The 22,089-nt window shown below is 33.6% G+C and overlaps 1 protein-coding gene across 2 annotated transcripts in view; it reads right to left on the bottom strand.

The window, feature by feature from the left end:
* The window catches only part of LOC100185020 (DNA-dependent protein kinase catalytic subunit), a 29,512-nt gene extending 7,429 nt beyond the window's left edge, over window positions 1-22,083 (bottom strand). The window contains exons 1-34 of one of the 2 annotated variants that reach the window (XM_018811304.2): window positions 22,002-22,083; window positions 21,313-21,410; window positions 20,985-21,104; window positions 20,401-20,563; window positions 19,819-19,939; window positions 19,060-19,230; window positions 18,365-18,509; window positions 17,819-17,954; window positions 16,943-17,124; window positions 16,213-16,338; window positions 15,699-15,822; window positions 15,168-15,305; window positions 14,635-14,750; window positions 14,090-14,302; window positions 13,492-13,581; window positions 12,327-12,540; window positions 11,865-12,027; window positions 10,965-11,183; window positions 10,289-10,401; window positions 9,439-9,654; window positions 8,891-9,074; window positions 8,329-8,455; window positions 7,595-7,733; window positions 6,781-6,875; window positions 6,305-6,404; window positions 5,459-5,635; window positions 5,045-5,207; window positions 4,593-4,704; window positions 3,743-3,920; window positions 2,827-3,008; window positions 2,071-2,201; window positions 1,340-1,507; window positions 722-909; window positions 14-116 (exon numbers count right to left, since the gene is read on the bottom strand). In XM_018811304.2, the coding sequence (XP_018666849.1) occupies window positions 14-116; window positions 722-909; window positions 1,340-1,507; window positions 2,071-2,201; window positions 2,827-3,008; window positions 3,743-3,920; window positions 4,593-4,704; window positions 5,045-5,207; window positions 5,459-5,635; window positions 6,305-6,404; window positions 6,781-6,875; window positions 7,595-7,733; window positions 8,329-8,455; window positions 8,891-9,074; window positions 9,439-9,654; window positions 10,289-10,401; window positions 10,965-11,183; window positions 11,865-12,027; window positions 12,327-12,540; window positions 13,492-13,581; window positions 14,090-14,302; window positions 14,635-14,750; window positions 15,168-15,305; window positions 15,699-15,822; window positions 16,213-16,338; window positions 16,943-17,124; window positions 17,819-17,954; window positions 18,365-18,509; window positions 19,060-19,230; window positions 19,819-19,939; window positions 20,401-20,563; window positions 20,985-21,104; window positions 21,313-21,410; window positions 22,002-22,061 (4,975 nt within the window). In that variant the 5' untranslated portion in view covers window positions 22,062-22,083. The remainder of the gene's footprint in view (window positions 1-13; window positions 117-721; window positions 910-1,339; window positions 1,508-2,070; window positions 2,202-2,826; window positions 3,009-3,742; window positions 3,921-4,592; window positions 4,705-5,044; window positions 5,208-5,458; window positions 5,636-6,304; window positions 6,405-6,780; window positions 6,876-7,594; window positions 7,734-8,328; window positions 8,456-8,890; window positions 9,075-9,438; window positions 9,655-10,288; window positions 10,402-10,964; window positions 11,184-11,864; window positions 12,028-12,326; window positions 12,541-13,491; window positions 13,582-14,089; window positions 14,303-14,634; window positions 14,751-15,167; window positions 15,306-15,698; window positions 15,823-16,212; window positions 16,339-16,942; window positions 17,125-17,818; window positions 17,955-18,364; window positions 18,510-19,059; window positions 19,231-19,818; window positions 19,940-20,400; window positions 20,564-20,984; window positions 21,105-21,312; window positions 21,411-22,001) is intronic. The other variant, XM_026833893.1, reaches the window with a different exon arrangement.
* Window positions 22,084-22,089: the final 6 nt, after the last annotated feature.

Raw genomic sequence — 22,089 nt, forward strand, 5'->3', positions numbered from 1 at the left:
TAATCCCGCATAACTCGAGTGAGTATTGGTTGAACGGCAGGTGCTACATCTCTGTCCAACAATGCCACTAGATGACCCAACCAACTTAACACCATCCAACTTGGTAAAGCAGATGACTAAATCAAAAAAAAAATAATCAAGATTTTAAAAATAACAGCCATCAGCAGTTTTTGGCAAATATTGAAAAATAACAAAATAGATCAAACAGTTAAAAAAGTGCATCAATGATTTACATAACATAGTATGATTTGTGTATGAATTGCAATAAAACTGTGGACAATATAAAAAAAATCAATTTATTTAACTTCACACACTTGGTGCTTGCTTCCGAGTTTCCACATATGTAACTATTTAGGTGTTTTTGGGAAAAGATATAATAATTTTTTTTTTATGTATGGCTGATAATTTGGACAACCCATTAGTGACCGCTGAGTTGGAGCAATTGCTGTTAAATGTCTTGCCCAAGGACACATACGCCCACAATGTTAGCATCAAAGAACCTTGAACCCATTACCGCTGGGTTGGAGGCAGACGCGCTAACCAACTGTGCTACAGCGCTGTTTTTTTACTACAATAGGGTTGGAGGCAGACGCGCTAACCAACTGTGCTACAGCGCTGTTTTTTTACTACAATAGGGTTGGAGGCAGACGCGCTAACCAACTGTGCTACAGCGCTGTTTTTTTACTACAATATAAGTACATGCCAAAATAAGACACTTTACCTCTTGTATAAAAGAATCCAAAATATTTCCTTTAAAATCCTGAACAAGTTGCAGCAACCGAGGGAAACTCCAACTCGCTTTAGAAAGGTCACCGGATTGGATTCTCATGGCTCGTAACACATAAGTTGTCATGGTAACAGCATATTCAACTTTTACTGACTTTGAAGTTGGTGAGAGTAAACCTTCAGCTGCGTACGATATAAGAAGTTAGAAACACCACACTTGTAACGTATCATTACTACTAATATATTTTGCATGATAAGCAACTATAGAATTATTACATGCGTGTACACATTAGTTTATAATGTCCCCCGTTGAGATATGTAGTAGGGTGGGGGAACGGTCTGTGGGGGTCGTCATGATATGGTTTTATATTTCTTTGAATGTTCTTTGTTTACTACCAAATGTGATAAAAAAATAAAATAAAAAAGTCTCCCATCTTCCCCCATCCTACTATAATATAGATACATTGCATATCATAGTTTTCAGACAGTTTATGCTTAATATCAAAATATAAGACGGTATCCCACCCCACACCATAAACAGTGGCCTCAAACACTTTATAATACCCGAAAGTTGAACTTAATTTTGACCAGGACCAACTAAATGCAATGTTACCTTGGTCGCCATTCCTAAGCTGTTCATCACAGAACTTGGCAAGAGCAATGTAAGATTTCTGCTGCAGGCTACCTTCACCAATGTTATTTAATGCTTCACCGAACTTTGCTGCTTTCAGGTAAAACTTGAACGCTTTGTTTGAAAGAGTTTGACGAATGTTGTCGGCATCTAAAAATTGTTTTGACCTGTTTAGACTAATCTCTCAGCTGCTTACAAACATGAACATTCTAAGGCATAAACATAGGGCTAAAAGTTTTTAGGTAAAAATCTTGTTGTAGAGTAAGTCAAAATAATATTCAAAATTAGAGACTGTATGGAACAATAAAAATTTAGGCAGATTCAGTATAAATATATTTACCACAGACAATGGTTAGCGTGCCTGCCTCTGACTTAGAGGTTATGGGTTCAAGGCTTGTCGCTGCTACCATTGTGGGCATATGTGTCCTAGAAGAAGACACTTAGCACAGCGACAAATGCTCCAACCAAGTGGTCACTAATGAGTTGTCCAAATTGTCAGTCAAATATAAAACGAAAAATCCCCAAAAGTAATCACTCACAAAGTGACATTTGTGGTAACATGTAAGTGGGCACAAGGTGTATGAAGAAGAACACCTATGTTTATAACAACTGTCATTGCCTTGCCACGCGAGAGTAAACAAGTTACATTTAATCATTCATAATATACATACATACATATCATAATCATATCAGAGTCGAAATACAACACTCACTAATGTCAGTTCCGAATATTTCCTTGACTTGTTCGATATCAGCATCCTCCCCATTGTTTAAGTTACTTGATGTAAGATGATGTGTGGTAGCAAGTGCAAGAAGGTGATGTATCCTCTCTATGTTGGTGGCACTGTAGGGGTAAAGAAATATGAATGAACGAAAATAACTTGCTTTGTATTCAAGTACCCGAAACATGGTGTTCTGTTTCATACACTCCACGTCAGCTTACGAGTTACTACGTATGTGTTTTTTTTTTGTATGGCTGATAATTTGGACAACCCATTTAGATAACTACTGGGTTGGAGCAACTGCTGTTAAGTGTCTTGCCCACGGACACATACGCCCACAATGGTAGCAGCGAGGTGCCTTCAACCCATTACCTCTGGGTCACAGGCAGGCGCGTTTACAAACTGTGCCACGGTGCCGGTCAACATACTGTACCATGACAAGTATTGAAAAAAGATTACTCAGAATAATGCATTCAAAATTTTATGTGCACATACATAATATAAATTTGTTTTTTTAAATACGATAGTGAAGATCAAATTAATTAAAAAAAAGGTTGCCCCGCATGAGAATAAATAATAATAATAATATAATAACTTTTATTGGTCTCTTCGATTACGGTAGCGAATATTTAAAAAAAATTTTAAACGAAAAGACAGGGTATAGCGACAAAACAACAGTTGTTAAAACACGCTTATGGTTAAAATAATTTACATTCATTCATTCATTGACAATTACCAAACTCTCACCTTTCTGTAATAAACTCATTCTGTTCATTCAAGCATTCCACAGAATCTATAAAATATTTTATTTTGTTGTTGTTTGGTTTGTTGTTAAGAGCAAGAGATTCTGCTTGTGCGAGATATGACAATGCTGCCTCGTGTGTCAGTTTAAACGAAAGATTTTTGTCAGAATTTAGAAGTTCATGTTCCTGAAAAATGACAAAATATGTTAGAATATTTTAATAAATAAATATGTAAATGTTTAAAGAGAAAATTTAGTTGTGACAAATAAAAGACAGAACATAACATATATTTATTTCCCTGAGGACAAAATAACAATGAGAATAAATCCATGAAAATTACTAATTTTGAGAGGCAAAAAAAAATAACTCTGTAGGTGATTATGTTTTTTGGAATTTTCTTTTACCTTTTAAGCCATACCAAGCCACACCAATGGCAGCCGGAGTACAATTACAATACTGCATGTTTTCCGGCGCCGTGGAAAAATGGTTAGCACGCCTGTCTGTGACCCACAGGTAATGGGTTAAAGCCTAGCTGCTACCATTGTGGGGTATGGGTCCTTGGGCAAGACAATTAGTGGCAATTGCTACAACCCAGCGATCACTAATGGGTTGTCCAAATCAAATATTAATAAAAATAAAAAAAATTCTCCCAAATAATAATCACCCACAAAGTAACATAAGACAATTAGTGGCAATTGCTACAACCCAGCGGTCACTAATGGGTTGTCCAAATCAAATATTAATAAAAATAAAAAAAATTCTCCCAAATAATAATCACCCACAAAGTAACATACATGTAACTCATAAGCTGGCACGAGGCGTATTCCCACCCGTGTTATAATAACTTCGTTTTTCGTCCACACGAGGATAAAGTAAGTTACATTCTTTCATTCATTAATGTATCCCAGCATCCCATCTACCTTTTTTAAGGATGATCTTATACGAGCTACTACGACATGATTTCCTTGTAAGCGGGCACTTTCCATCATATTTAGCCGAAGTTGGAACTTTGTCTTTTCCATCCATTGAATATCTTCATGTAGCATGGAGTCAGATTCAATGTTAAGTTTCTTTTGAAGCTGATCCATAAAAAAAGATCTGAAAAACAGGTATTGTCTCTTATGGTAGCGAAGATCTAAAAATGTTTTGATAATACGGTAGCGTAAATTTAGAAATTATAGTAGCGAAGATTTAAAAATGTTTTGAACGGAAAGACTTTTGTTTATTAAGTTATTTAAAAAGGGTGTTATAGTTAGGCACAAAGGGATTAGAAGTTTTAATAGAATTAATTTTCTTTATCGCTTTCTCCGCAACTGTACAGGATTGTGTCGTAATGTTCACTTTTAATTAAAACTTTAATGTTGTTTGGTTAAATGGTTACATCATATTGTTTGTACGGTATGACAGTCACACCTGTAAAGCAATTTGTAAATCATATATTGCTCTAACCCAGTGGTCACTAATGGGTTGTCCAAATTATCAACCACCTATAAAAAAAAAAATAAAAAATCATCCACAAAGTAACTTGTGAGCTAACACGAGTTGTATGAACAACCGTGTTATAACGACTGTCGTTTTTCTGCCACGTGAGGATAAAGTAAGTTACATTTATAAGGGTTTATTCATATGCTGTTGTAATGACTGTTGTTTTAATGATACTTCTTTTTAGGATTACTTTTTCTTCTCCAACATTCGGTATCAAAGAAACCAAAGAGAAGAATGAAACCTTTGATTAACTCAAGGATGCTTTTATTTTTTATTTCAAATTACCTGTATACAATACAGTCATTCCAGGCAGTAATTGAACCAAAGTTAGTATTTGGCAAGCTATTGCTCCAACACGAGACAAGATTCTTTACAGATTGTGATGAAATTTCATTCTCTGTTGGAAAAAATATCATTCTCTTTTAAAAATAAATAAAATAACTTATATAGTAGTAGGGTGGGGAAGACGGGGCATCTTTAGCACGTAATATCCAAATATACTGATTGTGTTTTAAACAATTAACTATGTTCTATGGGATTCGTAAGGATACGGATTTATAATTCTTTGAATGTTTTATGTTTACCACCAAATGAGACGAGAAATAAGAATGAAAAGGTGTCTCATCTTCTCCCACCGTGCTATATTCTTTTTATTAAGAAATAAAATTATTATATTTTGTCAATAAATAAGTAAAATAGCTTATTTACTTTTTATTCATTTTTACTTTTAAACTTACCCCCACATACAAGATCAAGGAAATCATTTATATCATTTAATCGAGGAAAAATACATTGTAAGTTTTCTTTCCTGTCCTTCATAAGTGAGTCAAGGTTGGACCATTGATGGGAAAAACTATCTGCTGCTTTATCAGCATAAAACTTCGCGCTGTCATAATCACCCTGAAACAAAGAGGCATTTTTCCAGTGGTTGGGGTAATGGATCAAAACCAATTTCTAGGTCATCAAGGACCTTACCAGTATAAATAGAAGCATTTAAAATGGTTAAGCCATGGTTAAAACAAAGTGTGTTATGTTTTATTTTCTAAAAAGCATAAATAATGGCTGTTGTCTAAAAAGTTAACAAGAAGTGGCAGTTTGCTAAGTATATATATGTAAAAAATTACAATAAAAACTAAATTCTTAAATGCAACCTTATAAATGTACATCATAGCCAAATGTTCAGAGTAGTTTTTCTCCACCATATTTTTCCTAGCGTCATCTCCTTGCATTGAATCATCAAAAAACTCACAAAGTTCATTTCCAGCTTCTATGTTGCCTTGAAGAAGCAGCAGAAGTTTTGAATGAACTGATGTGTCCAGAAACCGTTGCTGTGACAACAAAAAAAAGGAATTCTGTTAAGTGGTTACAATAAATAAATGTAACTTTTTTGTTAGAAATAAATAAATGAATTTATTTGTTGGGAATAAATGAATGCAACTTTTTCATCCCTGTATGACAGTGCAACTGCAGTCGTTATTTATACCACGGGTGTTCTGCAATTAGAGAGTCTTGCCTAAAGGTGGCTGTACACAGTATCCGGAATTCGTCCGAGTTGTCTGTTTTGTCTGGATTTCGCTGCCGCATGCGTAATTGGACATGGGTTTGCATATGACTCCGCATGCGAATTCGCACGCCGGATACTGTGTACAGCCACCTTAAGACAGCATCCCATACTAGTAGCAGTCGAAAAATTAATTCAGTTTCACTATATTTTACCAAGCCTTCGTGTGACAGGGCAACTGCAATGGTTATACCATGGGCGTTGTGAAATTAGAGAAATTAGAGACTCTTGCATAAGACATCACTTCATACTAGTAACAGTCGACAAATAATTTATTTTCACTATATTAAAAAGCACTTCATTTGACAGAGCAACTGCAGTTGTTATACCACTGACTTTGTGAAATTGGAGACTCTTGCATAAGACACCACCTCATACTAGTAACAGTCGAAAATGATTTTTTTTTTTACTATAATTACAAAGTACTTCTAACAACCTCATATTCAGGAACCCTCCATACTTGTTTTAAGCTACAATTTGTATCTTCCAGATAATCATTAAGTTCTGCATCGCAAACTGCATTAACTTGGTCCCATCTGAAATAAAGTATGTTTTTAAAAAAATTGGACTAAATTTGATTTTTAAATCGATAAGCTAGGAAGAGTTAGCATACCTTTTACATTTGTTGGGCAAAAAGTGGTTTTATTTGATGTTTAACTGCAAGTCATGCATGATGGATTCATATTAGGATAATTGGCCAAAAAAGCAGTATATGATATACAAAGTAAACAGTATACCTCACATTACACTAGTGGATCTATTACTCAAGTAAATACTCGAATTGGGCTATGAGAACGCTAGTTTACAATGTTGTCTACAAAGTACATAAACATTAAGTTGAAATTAGTAAAAATAATAATTAGTTTTTTTAAATTTTCCACTTACAATTCTTACTCTATATTTTATTCTGACCTGGCAAGATTTTTGAAGCAGTTAATCAAACAATCTTCCCAAACATCTTTCTCCACCTCACTTACATCATTCTCCCAATCCTCCTTGTGTAGCGCCTGCGTTACAAGTAAGATTAACACCAAACACATTGGGAAATGTAAATTAGTCAATTTTAGACAAAATATGCATTGTTAAATGTAGATTAGCCCATTGTACATAACAAAAACAGATTGGTAAATGTAGATTAGCCAATTTTTATTAAAAAATTCATTGTTAAGTGAAGATTAGCCAATTTTAGACACCAAACACATTGGTAAATGGAGATTGGCCAATTGCATAGAGTATATGGCATTGGACGCAAGTCACATAAACTTAAAGCTAAATGTAGATTAGTAAACTTCATACAACATATAACAATTTCTTAACTAACTCATCAAGGGCCCAATTTTTTTCTTTCCATACATAAAAATAAATTATTTAAAACAGAAAGGAGAAAACAATTAAAATTAAGAAAAATAACTTCTTAAAGAGACAAATAAATGTGATTTTAATATAGAAGAGGTATATACTGGGTAAACCCTCCATTTTAACATAGGCTTGCATGGACCAGTAAATAAGTTCTTTTTGTCTTTGATTGTATGAAATTAAAAGGGAATCTCCTCGCAGAAATATAAAGTTCTGACACATTAATTTCTGAAAAGTGCTAAATAAATTAATTATCACATCAAATAAATTCAGTGAAAAATATGCAGCTAGCTTCGCGAGCCTCATACATTTTTTTACGGGCCTTATTTGGCCCAGTTGCATACCCCTGATATAGAACACACAACTTCACCTCATTGTAAACTTTATAAGCAGCAGTGTAATCACCACAATCCTCCAAAGCTAATCCTTTAGCTGTTGATTTATTCGATTCAGAATCTCCACTGAATATTCCACGCAAGACGTCGAACTCATCCAGTGATTTGTAAAGTCTAAGTACCATTACGGACAATAATATAATAATATAAAACAATTTTACTATATTATAATAATACAACATGATATTTTACTATAATATAATAATATAAAAAAGGTTTTTAATATAAGAGTATAACATAACATATTATTTTGTTTATCTCTCTGAAAATGATAGAAAAAATCAAATTATTAAAACAATAAAGAAAAGGGAATCAACAGCAAAACAACAGTCGATAAAATATGCTATGGTGAAATGGTATGAAAAAGATTTTTGCTTAAAAAGCATGGCAGTATATGAAATATTTTCAGTAGGCATATTTCTATTCTATTCTTTGTGGGTGAGGTCAATGACCTTCCATTTAGGCCAGATTTGGCCCATTACTCCAACACTCAGGAAAGCTCATTTAAGTCCTTTATGCGACTGGTGCCGCTCATAAGAAAAGTTAAAAACATGCAGTCACCAGAGTAAATATCATATCCCTATAAAAAAGGAATCGAAGGCAAAACGAAAAATCGAAGGCAAAACACCATTCATTAAAACAAGCTTGGAGGTAAATTTAGTTACACCTTGTAATAATCAAAGTTTAAGTTATGTAAATTTAGTTATACCTTGCTAGTTCAATCCACAACACAGGGTTATTCCCCATCCCACTAACATGTGTCTTCTGTTTTTTATGTGAAGGTTCCTTGACACTGTGTTTGTCATCGATTATGTATTGCTCCAACAAAGTGATGCCTACAATAAAAATATATAGTAGTGTGAGGTAAGATGGGACACCTTAGTCCATAATATCCAAATACCCTGATCGTGTTTTAAACAATTAGTAGCGGTTTATTGGAGTCAGGTGGACACGGAACGAGAAAATGGAATAAAAGGTGTCCCGTCTTGCCCCAACCGTACTATAATATAATTAATTAAAATAATTACAGTACAACTATTTACATATAATATAACACATGTAGGGGTATAGATTAGTAACCAGAAAATATCAGGTTTGATTCTCCATGCTGCTACCAATTTTAGGTCACACAGAAACGTACATAGGACAAATTAAGCTAGTACAAATGCATAGGACAAATTAAACCAGCAAATTGTATAATATAAGAGATATATATTTACATTTCCTCTAAATGGCATCTTCAGTCTATTATTTAAATCAAACCCTCTTACCAAGAGCATGTTTATTGGATGCAAGAGATGATGAAGAAATATGAGCAGGAATAAGTTTGTTGAATCCCACATAGTCATGATTACGAAGCGCTACTTCTTCCACACATGCAATAAGGGAGGGATTTTTTTCCGTCGAAATTTCAAGAATTTGAAACATTTTGTCACCAATGTTTGCAGGGGTGTTCTGGATGGTGGTATATTTATACTTTAGGTAATCGAAGACTTAACCCATTGACTGTAAAAGAGTGCATTCTGAGATCAAGTATTTGAAATATCAATCTAAAAATATACAATCTTTGCATAACATTATTAAATTTATGCATTCTAAATTCGGGAATGTTTATTTTTTCGTTTATCCCAACAATCTAGGTAAAACTGAAAAACTACAAATAACTAATTGCCCTAAAAAATTCCAGCTGTATTTTAATTTTTTGCATCTTAATTTTGCATATAACAATAATTAACTCAATTCCACTAAAATTAAAAAAACAAGATGTGTTTTGGAAAAACAAAAAAATTCTACAAAAGTAAGTTTTTGTGAACCCTACCTCTTCCCCATCCCTTTTCCTTTCTTCTTTCAAGATGGCGCACACAAGAGAGGAGAGAACAGATTTTGAGAGGACAGCATCATACTGACACGCGGATGCAAGAGGAGCTATGATAGATTTGTTTGGGATCTGAACATCCGGTAATTCCCCATCCCTATACCTTCGATGCAGAGTGACATCATTTGATCTTCGTTTTTCATGCTCTTTCTGAAATGTCTGAAAATGCAGAAATGTCTGAAAATGCAGAAAGTATTTAAATATAAGTTATAGATCTTCATGAGTTTGCTTTAATTCTTGTCTTTTATATATAGTGTCAACTGTTGTTTATAATTTTTTTTGGGGGGGAATTTTTATCAATATTCATACTCAAATACATTCATACTTCTAAACTCACTACAACCCAATTTATTGAAAAGATTCTGACAAAACATATAGCATACTTATGACCTAAATTTTGTATATACAGCTTTAACAGTCTGTTTTAAACGACTGTTTTTTGTTATTTCTACCTATTTGGAAATTTCGATAAAAAGAGCTGACGCACAATATACATAAATACAATGTGTTAATCTATTATTTTTGATAGTTTATACTTTATCAAAGCTGTGTCCTCCCTAATAATGTTATGTTTTTATATAATAATATTGTTTATCTAATCATGTGGCTGTGTTATGAGATGCCGCACTACAAAACCAATTTTCCTCAATCCAAGTGGAGTTATATTTGGTGTGACCTTGAATGACCTTGGTTCAGTTTTCACTTACATGCTAAATATAATATGGGTCATAGTCAAGGACCTGGGATTTAGGCTAAATTTGAAGTTTATGCCAACCCAAATACAAATATCTACCTCCTGTCTTCTCTTCTTTACTTCTTGCACTCGAGCAAAGTTGATTCTTGAATCCGTTTGTTCTTTAAGAAATCTTCTGCGTAATCTTTGAACATCTATGTTTACCCCAAAACCTGAAATAACAAAATATTTGTTATGTACAAGTGAGGTTTTATTCCACTGTATGAGAATGTTGGTCCCTCTAAGCCAGTTTATTAGTATTGGCCATACTAATAAACTGGCCAACTTAAAATAGATTGAGAGCCCTGGGCCAACAAAAGCAATTTAATAAGCAATTTCTCCATGCCTAAAAACGTCTAAAAAATAATTTACTCATTTTTTAAAAAAATGCTCCTAAATTGGGAATAGACAAACACAGTTACTTTTTACATATCAGGGGTCATTTTACCCTGTAAAGATTATCTAAATAGGATGTCAAAACTAAGGCCAGCAAAACTCTTGACCGAAGAGCCAAAATACAAGTACAACATGCCTGACAGCAATAATATATTATAACATGTTTGGCTGTGATAAGGTGTTGCGCGCCGGTCGCATGAAAGACCTAAGTCAGCTTTCTGGGTGTTGGGGTGGCAGGCAGAACTCATATAAAAAAAATAAAAAAAAATATATATATATTATACAGTCCCTTTTTATATTTGCAAACACACTCTACTGTAAACCAAACAAATTACTTTACCTCGTTGTTTCTTCTTCTGTCCTTCTTGTTTCACCAAATCCACTTTCCCAAACTCTGGGCCTGGTTTATCTGTCACAAGTTTTCTGCCCAGCCTTCTATATGAGGCGGGAGAAGTTATGGAACTTGCTAGTAAAGAACTTTTCTGGTGATCTCCAACAGCAAGGCTTGAAAATGTGTCAAGGCTGCTACCCGTCATCCAATTGTATGAACTCTTACCACCTGGGTTGTGAAAAACATTAATTGGACAATGTTGGTATACTTAAAAGAGTTAGCATAGAGGTCATGATAAACATAAAAATCTTATTAAAATAAATATTGAAAAAAGTTTTAGAAAAGGTGTTTTTTAGGGTCATTTTACCCTGATGAAGAAGACTGAATAGGACGTTGTTTAACAAAATTTTAACTGGAAGAGCAAAAATATAAGTATAATGTTTCTTACAGCAGGAGTTTATAAAATGAATGAATGAATGCAACTTACTTTATCCTCTAGTGGCAAAAGTCATTATAACACAGGTGTTCTGTTTCATACACCTCTAGCCAGCTTACAATTTACCATATATATATATATATGTTACTTTTTGGGTGATTGTTTTTTTGTATTATTTTTTTATGTATTGCTGATAACTTGGACAACCCATTAGTGACCACTGGGATGAAGCAATTGCCGATAAATGTCTTGCCCAAGGACACATACACCCACAATGGTAGCATTGTTGAGCCATAACAAAATGAAAAAATTAATTCACCCACAAAGTAACATTTATACATGGTAATTCGTAAGCTGGTACGAGGTGGATAAAACAGAACAGCTATGTTATACTGACTGTCATTTCCTGCCACGCGAGGATAAAGCAAGTTACATTCTTAGATTTATATTTATTTAGCATTATGTAACCCCACCTTCCACAGTTGCAGTGAATTGTAAATCTTGTTGAGTTGCGAGAATCCTATTCGGATTTTGTTTTCGTGAGGTTACATCACCAGATGAATTACCCAGAGTTTCCACGAACATTGGAACCAGACTCGCGTACTGGTGTCTCCAACTGTTATCTATCTCATACTCCTAATAGTATGAATAAAGTAATAAATAGGGGCAGTGTTTCAAGAGATAAGAAAGGAAGTAAGATCTAAAAAATAAAAAAGTAGAAGAAAAAATGCAACTTGTAAAAAGGGTAATAATTCAAATAGTAACTTAAAAAGGAATAAAAAAGCAAACTATCCATATTTTTTTTAAAAAGGTCTAAAAAGACAAACAATTCAAAGTAATCTTTAAGTACAACGTTGAAAAAGCATATTGTATGAACAAAAAAAGAAATCAAAAAATATTTAAACTTTAAACAATATTTAAAAGTAAAATTTTACCTGAAATACACACTCGGAGAGAGGAAGATCAAATATTGCTCGATCAAAGTCCGGACTCAATGATGTACTTTGGAGGATCAATCCAACTGCATTGCAGAGGAACCGGGACTCCTCTAAGGAAGAGTCGTAAAGATCTTGGAAGATTCCGGACACTTTATGGATGGGAGTAATCGGAAGACGACTTTCGTCGCTCCAGAAATTCATGGCTCGATTTCTGAGGTAAAAATGATAAATTTTGTTTTTTAACTCAAAATTTTTTAATAATGAATGAATGAATAAATGGAATTTATTTCGTCTCTTCGGTCACAATAACGAAGAACAAAAGAGTGGACAAAAGTGAAAAGACAGGTAGTAACGGTAAAACAACAGTTGTTAAACACGCTTATTGACAAATAAGAAAGAAATATTGTTTTGGATAAAAGTCGTGACCGTTACAACCTACAGACAATACAATAAAAAAATTAAATAAATAACATTAACTAAACATATTAAGGTTCTAATTGGGAGAAAAGTGTGCGTAAGGACACAACCCGTACAATAAAACATCATTGTCTGGCCCTATGGCACTGTAGGCTAGCGCGCCTGCCTCTAACCTAGAGGTCATAGGTTTAATGCTTGTTGGTGCAATACACATGTCTTTGAACAATACACATGTGACATGTCTTTGTACATTGTACATGTCTTTGACCAAGACACTTAAAAACAATGGCTCCAACCCAGTGGTTACTAATGAGTGGTCCAAATAGTCAGCCATACAATTTATAGAATGTTTAGTAATTTTTTATTTTATTTTTATTTTAGATTCACTGATAATAAAAATAGAAATAAATTTTATTTATGTTTTATCCTAGCATTCAATTCTATGTGGAAAAGGTCCTGACCTCCGATTTGCATCAGATTTTTTTTGCATCTTTGTATGGCTAACAATTTGGAACGCGTAACCTCTATGTTAGAGGCGGGCGTTTGTGCAACGAATATGATATATCTATGTTAGAGGCGGGCGTTTGTGCAACGGATATGATATATCTATGTTAGAGGCGGGCGTTTGTGCAATGGACATGATATATCTATGTTAGAGGTGGGCGTTTGTGCAAAAATATGATAAAGCAGATGTATTCACACATATATATATATATATATATATCAGGAAAAACATGAAACATACCTCAATAACTCTTCTGGATCACTGAGACATTTAAGAAGAAATATTTTTGACAACTTCATAATTTCAGAATGCTGATCAGTTGATGATAAGCTGTAATAATACAAGTTAATATTAATTCAACTATATTGAGGATAAATATAACAGCTTAATCCAGGGTTGTACAACAAATATATTTGTTCTTCTATTACATGCATAGGCTTTGAAAAACATACACCTGAAGATTTTTTCAAAATTGGAAATGATATGTTATACTCAATAAAAAATAAATAAAAAAATCTGTTAAACTAAATATTTAAAAAAAGGAGTGCAGGAACCATTGCTATATAGCATACAATAGGTCGGGGGAAGACAGAACACCTTTACCACAAAATAAACATTCTGATCGTGTTTTAAACAATTAACAACGGACTATGAGAGTTGTGATGATAAGGTTTAATAATTCTTTAGATGTTCTTTGTTTAGTACCAAATGGGGCGAACAGATAGATGGAAAATAGCATTGGTTCTTACAGTATTATTACTTAAAAATATTTTACTCAAAAATATTTACTATATAACATACTTATACAGTTAAAATGTATAAAAAAACCTAGTTGCACCTTTTCTGATGGTCATATAACATCATAGCGAGCTCAAAAGCTTCTTTTCGGCAGATTGGGTTCGAATGTTTTGAAAAAACTTTAAAAATTTCTGGTAAAAACTGAAGAACAATTTTGTATTGCTGATCTGTTGGGGATTCCCCTGTGTTGATAATGGTTGCCATGACAAGCTTGGAACAAATTCTTAGCGAGGCAAGTTGAAGAGGATCTCCACTAGAATCAGAAATTTATTTTGAAGAAAAGTTTTTTTTTAGATTGTTATGAGTTGGGAAATATGGTTTTAATGAAAAATGTTTTTTTTCTGTGAGATTTTTTTTTCTGTAACACAAATGTGATATGATATTTGAAAAAAAAACTTATAAAAATATACTGTAATCGTTTATGTCTGTATATTTCCTTATTGAGGTGTTATAAACATACCACTCAGGCATTTCCCATCATTTAATTATCCCTTTAGAACTAAATAAAAACAAATCTGGTTCTGTAATACAATGCCACACAATTACTATAATTGTGTCATAAAGTAGAATAACAATTCTTTTTACCCCACTGAGAAATTTGTAATAAGATTCTTCATATCTAGCTGTTGATACAAATCCTCAATATGTGAAGCTCGTTGGTTGATTATTTCATAGCAGAAGGTACGTAGGTCGCCATGCATCTAAAATATAGAGGTTATGGTTCAAGGCTTGTCGCTGAGACTGTCATTTTCAGGTGACGCGAAAATAAATCAAGTTACGTTATATGAAATACATGTAATCTTCAGTCTATTATATAAAGGCTTTCTTATATACGTTTATTTGTTAAACTACATAAGTTGGCATTACGACTAATAATAAACAGCAAACGCTATGTAAAAAAGTCCGGCGCCATGGCAAAGTGGTTAGTCTGTAACCCAGAGTTGGGTTGGAGCAATTGCAGTTTTGTGACAAAAACGCCCACAATGGTAGCAGCATTGAGGCTTGAACCCATTACTGTGCTAAACACTTTGCCACGCCCCCGGAAAAAACAAAATATCTTAATAATTCACATTGTTTTTGTTTCGAAATGTAAGAAACAAATTATCCTAATAATTTACCTTTGGTAGCAATCCAGTAACAGCGGATACAAAGTTATCAACCATTGGTGGGAAATGCATGGAAACTTTGTGTAAGCAAGTTATGAAGATATCTTGAGTCTTGGGGTTTTTAAACAGGGCAGAGAGATTGTTGCGAACCTATATTTAAAATAAACTTTTAATGTTTAGAATATATACAAAGGCAGTTGTGTCTGGGGCAATGGATCAACTCAGACTTAATTCCCAGGTTGCTGTTAGACTTCATCAATAAAGAATCAAATGGTTAATTGTATGATTTGTGCTATAACATCGTAGGCAATAAAACAATTTCCATTATTACAGTTTCCATGTTCATTACTTGTATATTTTGGGTTGGGGTATTTTGGTGGATTATAACATATGTCATTACAAGTTTTAATGTAAGATTATTTGTTGTTGATTTATTTTATCAAGTTTTGAACCTGGTGCCTTTGGTTTCCAGGCAGTCTTAGCCATTGGCAAATGATATTTATTACAGTAACAGTAAATATTATACAAACATTCTTATTCTACCATTTCATGAACATTTCCATTTTCTTCCTTTTCAACATTAGTAATATAATTCAATGTAAGTCCCGCCACTTCAGAAGCTGCATCGTATATCTCCTTTCTCTTGAAACGCATGTTCCGAAAGATTCTGCGAAAAAAAGGCGAATACGTTAAGAAATTAAATTTCATAAATTTTTGCTATAACTCACAAATGAGTTTTCCGTAGTATTGGCATTAAGTAACACAGAAACAATGGACAAAAAGGAAAAATATTACCCAAAATTAAGATGTCTGAAATAAGGTACCTTTTCTATTACAGATAAAAAGTAATAGGTAACTTACTTTATCCTCGCATGGCTGTTATAGCAAGGGTGCTCTGTTTCATACACCTTGTGCCAGCTTAAGAGTTACCAAGTATGTAACTTCCTGGGTGACTATTTTTGAGGGAGTTTTTTCTTTTTTTATGTGTGGCTGATAATTTGGACAACCCATTAAGTGACCGCGAAAGTAAAATTCATTCCTACCCATATTTCCTCACCTTTGGTAATATTGTTCCCTATCAACATCTAGTGTATATTCCCCAGCAAATGGTGAACATTTATTAACAAGGAACGCTCCAAGCAACTGAAGACCGGCAAAGTTTTCTTTCAAATCAACATCGTTGCTGGAAATGTGACAATAAATAATTTATTTTAAAATATAATAAAATAAATGTAAAAAATTAATAAAGTAATTGTAAAAGCTTTTTTTCCCCAATTTAATGTAAATATGTTTTTAACCAGATGGGTGTTTCAACAACTGTTGTTTTGATGCTATATCATGTATTTTCATTCAAAATAATTTTTAACTGTAATTGAAGAGACAAATAAAAGGTACTATTGTTAATATTAATATAAACTATACATAATTTATGCAATAGTTAGGTACTAATATACCAAAATCACAGTTTTAAACTAGTGGCCAATCGAAGAGACAAATAAAAGGTATTATATAGTAGGGAAGATGGAACACCTTTTTATTTAATTTTCTTGTCCCATTTGGTAATAAACAAAGAACATTCAAAGAATTATAAAACCGTATCCTCACAACTCCCATAAAGTGTTGTTAATTGTATAAAACACTATCAAGATATTTGAATATTATGTTCTAAAGATGTCCCATCTTTCCCCACTGCTATATCATTAAAGTTGAATAACCTCTTTATAAACAATAACTAGGTGACCTAAATTTAGAAAACACGATATAAATACAAGCCATCGACACCATACCTCTCGCACAGCTGATACACAATATTAGGATCCACCCCCCCTCGTACTCTCTCACCCCAACATTCAAGGGTGGTTTTAATAAGATCGAGATTATGACGGATAATTGCTCGATTATTGTGGTGGATTCTACGAGACAATTGTTCCAACAAACCACGGACCAAACTTTTGCCTTCAACCGAATCCTGTAAAAAAGTGAGTTGAACTTACTTGGTCTATGACACGAGTTATGTTTTTTTTTAATTTTGTATGGGTGAGGTCCTAGAGGACCTTGGATTATCCAGATTTGGTCCATTACCCCAACACCCTTGTACGCCCAGAGTGACAGGATCGCGGTAGTGAAGTTCATTATTATGTTTCACTTTAAGCGTTCCGACCGAGTCCCGATTCTGTCCCATGGTTGGGGGTAAAAGATTTTGAATGATAATTTGGTCAACCAATTAGCGACCACTGAATTGGAGCGATTGTGTGTCTTACCCAAGTACATACCCAACAACAAAGCCACAGTGGTGGCAGCATCAAGTTTTAAACGTAGTATCCTCTGGTTTTAAAATGAGAGCTTTTAACTATGGTAAAATAAATGTGACTTGCTTTATCTATGAGTGGCCGGAAAACGAGGGTTGTTAAACACGGGTGTTCTGTATCATACACTTCGTGCCAGCTTTTGTGTGATTTTTTTTTATTTTTATGCATAGCAGATAAATTTGACAGTCCATTAGTGACCGCTAAGTTGGAGCAATTGCTGTTAAATTCCTTGCCCAAGGACACATACGCCCACAATGGTAGCAGCGAAGAGCCTTAAACCCATTACCTGCAGGTTAAAGGCAAGCTCGCTAACCAACTGTGCCACGGACGGATTTAAGAACCTTTGTATCCTACCTCTGGTACAGCAATGTTGTTCCATGAAAGCACAGTGACCAGTATATCACATACCATGGTATCAATGCCATTAACACCACAATCTTCTCTTAATATTAATTGTGCAAGTGGTGTAATCCAATGTGCAGCATATGGTCTGAAAATAAACACAATGAATTGAATTTAATGAAATAGAATCAAGCTGTTTTGTTAAGCAAATATTCAAAATGTGCATACATTATATAGGCATACCGTTTGCTATATGCTTCAGTAAACAAATGAAAGTAACTTTTTTAATCTTGGGAAACGAACAGTCGCTTGGGACAGATTTGTTTTCAAACACTTTGTTATTGTTTACCAGTTACCGAATATGTAACTTTTTTGGTTGATTGCTATTTTATTTGTTTTAAATTTGTTTCACTTTGTTCTCGTTTACAAGTTACCGCTTATGTAGCATTTAATATTTATTTTTTTTTAGCTTAACAACATGTAGTCTAACCCTGTAAAGTTAAAAAATTAAGTTAAAAGGCAAGCGGTATAACCACTGTCCCATGACAGGTTTCACACCTGAAATATTGTTCGCAGTTGATGATCAACTTTGCAATGAAGAGTCTCACGTTCTTACTCGTGGATGAGGATGACAACTTCTTATGGATGGAGGACATCCATGAAGGGAGAGAAGACTCTTCTTCTTTTTCCTCTTCTGGGAAACCTTGAAAAAGCCAAGTTTCTAGTTTGATTTTGTTGAACTTTTAGAGCAGTTACCTATTTATTTGCCTGAATGTGAATTGCATGTAAGTAGCCATGCTATTTAAAACACAGCTATTTTATTGATTAGGTAAATTTTCTACCTAATTTGTTTACCTTATATATATTTTTTACATTTAACACTAACCTATGAATTTGCATCATCCAAACAAAAGTTGGGTGTCATGAGCCTTCTTTTTATCCAATATGTTAGAAATAGTACCTGCTATATCTATTGAAGGCTGTTTTACAAAACCTAGATTAAGCTGGCACTTAGAGACAATGGTTAGCACGCCTGTCTTTAACCTAGAGGTTGAGGGTTCAAGGCTCTTCACTGCTACAATGTGTTTTTAGGCAAGACGCTTAACAGCAATTGTTTTAACCAAGTGGTCACTAATGGGTTGTCCAAATTGTCAGCCAAACATAAAAACAAAAGAAAAAAAAATTCCCTTAAAAAAATAAATAAACGAGTATAAATAAGTTACATTCACTCATTGAAACATATTACCACTGACCTATATTGTTCTCATGCATGTGTGTGATGAGGCCAACCAATGCAGGCATACACTCATGTTCATTCAAGCTATCAACCTCTAACTCCACAAAGTTCCCACTAAATGTTGTTGCAATAGCAGGTTGGGAATCAGTGTTTTCAAACTCATCAGTTGAATTGGTTACTGACATGCCTGTAATATTGTAAGAAAGTTTTGGTGTCGCAGCAGAATGGTTAGGGCACCTGGCTTTAACCTAAAAGTTACGGATTCAAGGCTCGTCGCTACTACTATCGTGGGCGAAATGTGTCCTTGGGAAATACACTTAACAGAAATTGTTCTAATCCAGTGGTCACTAATGGGTTGTCCAAATCGTCATTAATACCGACAATAAAAAATTCCCTCCAAAAAATAACCAACAAAGTTACATACGTTGTAGCTTATTAGCTCTTAAACGGGCACGAGGTGTTTGAAACAGAAAATTTAATATAAGGATTGTCCTTGCAAGAGTAATGAGTTTATTTTTTTAAAGTTACAAGGTTAAACAACGTATAGTGTCATAGTAATGGTTCAATGGCAATGCTATACCCTTTAACCATTTTGGGCGTTTCTGTCCATAGTAAAGCCACTTAAGAGTAATTTCTTTACCACAGTAAACTGACATAGGTAGTTCAAATTAACTTCCAAAACATATAAATCCTATAATGTTTTTTTTTGTAACTCACAAAATACACGTGAAGCCACCATGTACTTTAAACTGGAGTGGTTTAAATTTAAACTTACTTGAAATATTAGCACTTGAAGTGTTTGGAACAACAAGACTTCTGTTTCTGTCAAATACACTGATTTCCTCACTTAAGCTGCTCCCAGCTAATGATGCCATGTATTGTATGGATGCTTCACCCTGTTGGATAGTGTTATACCATTACATAACATAACATATATTTAAAAAACAAAAAACATAAAGTCTGTTTAAAAATAAAAAAACTAAACATAACGTATATCATATAGACAGCAGTTTTTTTAGTTTTTTTATGATGTATCTCTTCGTATACAGTAATCTGATTAGTTAAAACAACAAAGAGAAGAAAATCAGAAGAAAAACGACATTTGTTAAAAACATGTGTAAAATGACTCGAGTAAAAGTGTTAGATTTAATTTCTGTTATATACAGGTGAGGTCCTTCGGCAAGGCATGCCAGGGTTTCTGAGATTAAGACCTAAGTTGGTTCATTAAAAAAAACGCTTTGAATTTTGACTTAAAAGTAAACAGTACTCCATTCATAGTCTTCTTTTAAAAGAGTAAGCAAAATTTTCATATGTTTTAACAATTTATTCCAAAAAATGTTCAACATATACATATTACTTCTTTTTCTGCTTTCTTTTTCCTGATTGCAACAAACTTTTTTCGTTTAGTCAATGGTTGACTTATTTCGGTGTCAAAAGTATAATTTTTGTTGCAGTCTAACACATTATTAAGGAAATATTGTTGTTTGGAGGGATTTTCATCAAAAAGAAAAACTTTGAACCTGGAGAAAAATGAAAGTATGTGAGAAAGTGTTTGGCCCATTCTGCTAATGTCTTGTCTAAATTAACAGATACCACAAAAAAAAAACTTAAAAAAAAAAATATTCTAAAACTATGGTAAAGTTTCACCTACAAGCAGCAGGTATAAGGTCGCTTGTGTTAAACCTGCAGACAGGGTTGCTGTAACCACAGAACAAATGAATGAATGTAATTTACTTTATCCTCGCGTGGGCAGAAAACAACAATTGTTATAACACAGGTGTTCTGTTTCATACACCTTGTGCCAGCTTACGAGTTATGAAGTATTTTACTTTGTGGGTGACAACCCAGTAATCACCACTGGGTTAAAGCAATTGCTGTTAAGTGTCTTGCCCAAGGACACATACGCCTACTATGGTAGCAGCAGCACTTATACCTAATTACCATTTAATTGAACTCTGTGTAGAAATAACAGCAGCTATCAATGCATTATAAACTCCACAGTGAAATTGTCTCCTTTCTTCAAGCAATACCTTCTCACCTTTCATGTTTTCATTTCTGTCTCTAAAATATTACCAAGACATCATGTGATGAATGCTTGTAACCGATTTTTCTGGCCTGACCAAGAAAATTCATTTTGTATAACGCATGTCCCATATTTTATTCAAATCAAGCAGTTTTTTAGGTATGTTTTTATTGCAACTTACCTTGTCTAATTTTCTGCGTACTTTATCATTTTTCTTGTTTAATTCGATATAATGTATTTAGATACCTGTTGACTCGCAACATGAAGGTTTTAATCAAAGAGTTTCCACTTTGTGTTAGTTGGCTCGATGTGAAAGAATGATTGACAGGTGAACTTGGTTTGGTCTAAAACAAACTCCATGTTAGTGAGGCTCAATAGAAATTGGTAGTATAAAGTAGAGTCTTAATTATTTTGCGAATTTTTATTTATTGTGCTTTTATACATAGCATGTTTTAATGGCTATCATTTATTGTAATGTGTTTATAACTTTTGTATTAATATAGCAGTGAATTTTTAATTAGAACTTTATTTACAAGCAAGTTATGATGCTTGTTTTGCTAATATATTCTATGCTCCACTTTTTACATTGTATTAGTCTACCCAAACAAAAATAAGAACTTGTTTATGGAACATAAACCAGTATAACTGTAATAATTTCTGTGAATTCCTGATCTGGTGCTCACCAAATTGGAGGTTTCTTGTATAAGAAATACAGTGAGGCTCCGGTGCTATAAAATACGCAACTGACGAAAATTATGACCAAAATTGTATAACGCATGAAATATATATATCGACTAAATGGCTTTGTCAGACTCTTATTTAAATGGAAACAAACCAGTATTGTGATGAATCTTTCAATTTCTTTAAACTCAAGAATAAAATTATTTGAAAGATTTATCACACTACAAACAGCCATATATATGCAATAAACACACCTGGTCCTCAGGTAACAGCGCAAACATGAGTTCGAGTAGTCGATATGCCAGACATTTCATCTGTAACTGATAACTCCATTGTTGATTA

The sequence above is a fragment of the Ciona intestinalis genome, chromosome 3, assembly GCF_000224145.3.
Source record: "Ciona intestinalis chromosome 3, KH, whole genome shotgun sequence".
NCBI classification, from domain to species: Eukaryota; Metazoa; Chordata; class Ascidiacea; order Phlebobranchia; family Cionidae; genus Ciona; species Ciona intestinalis.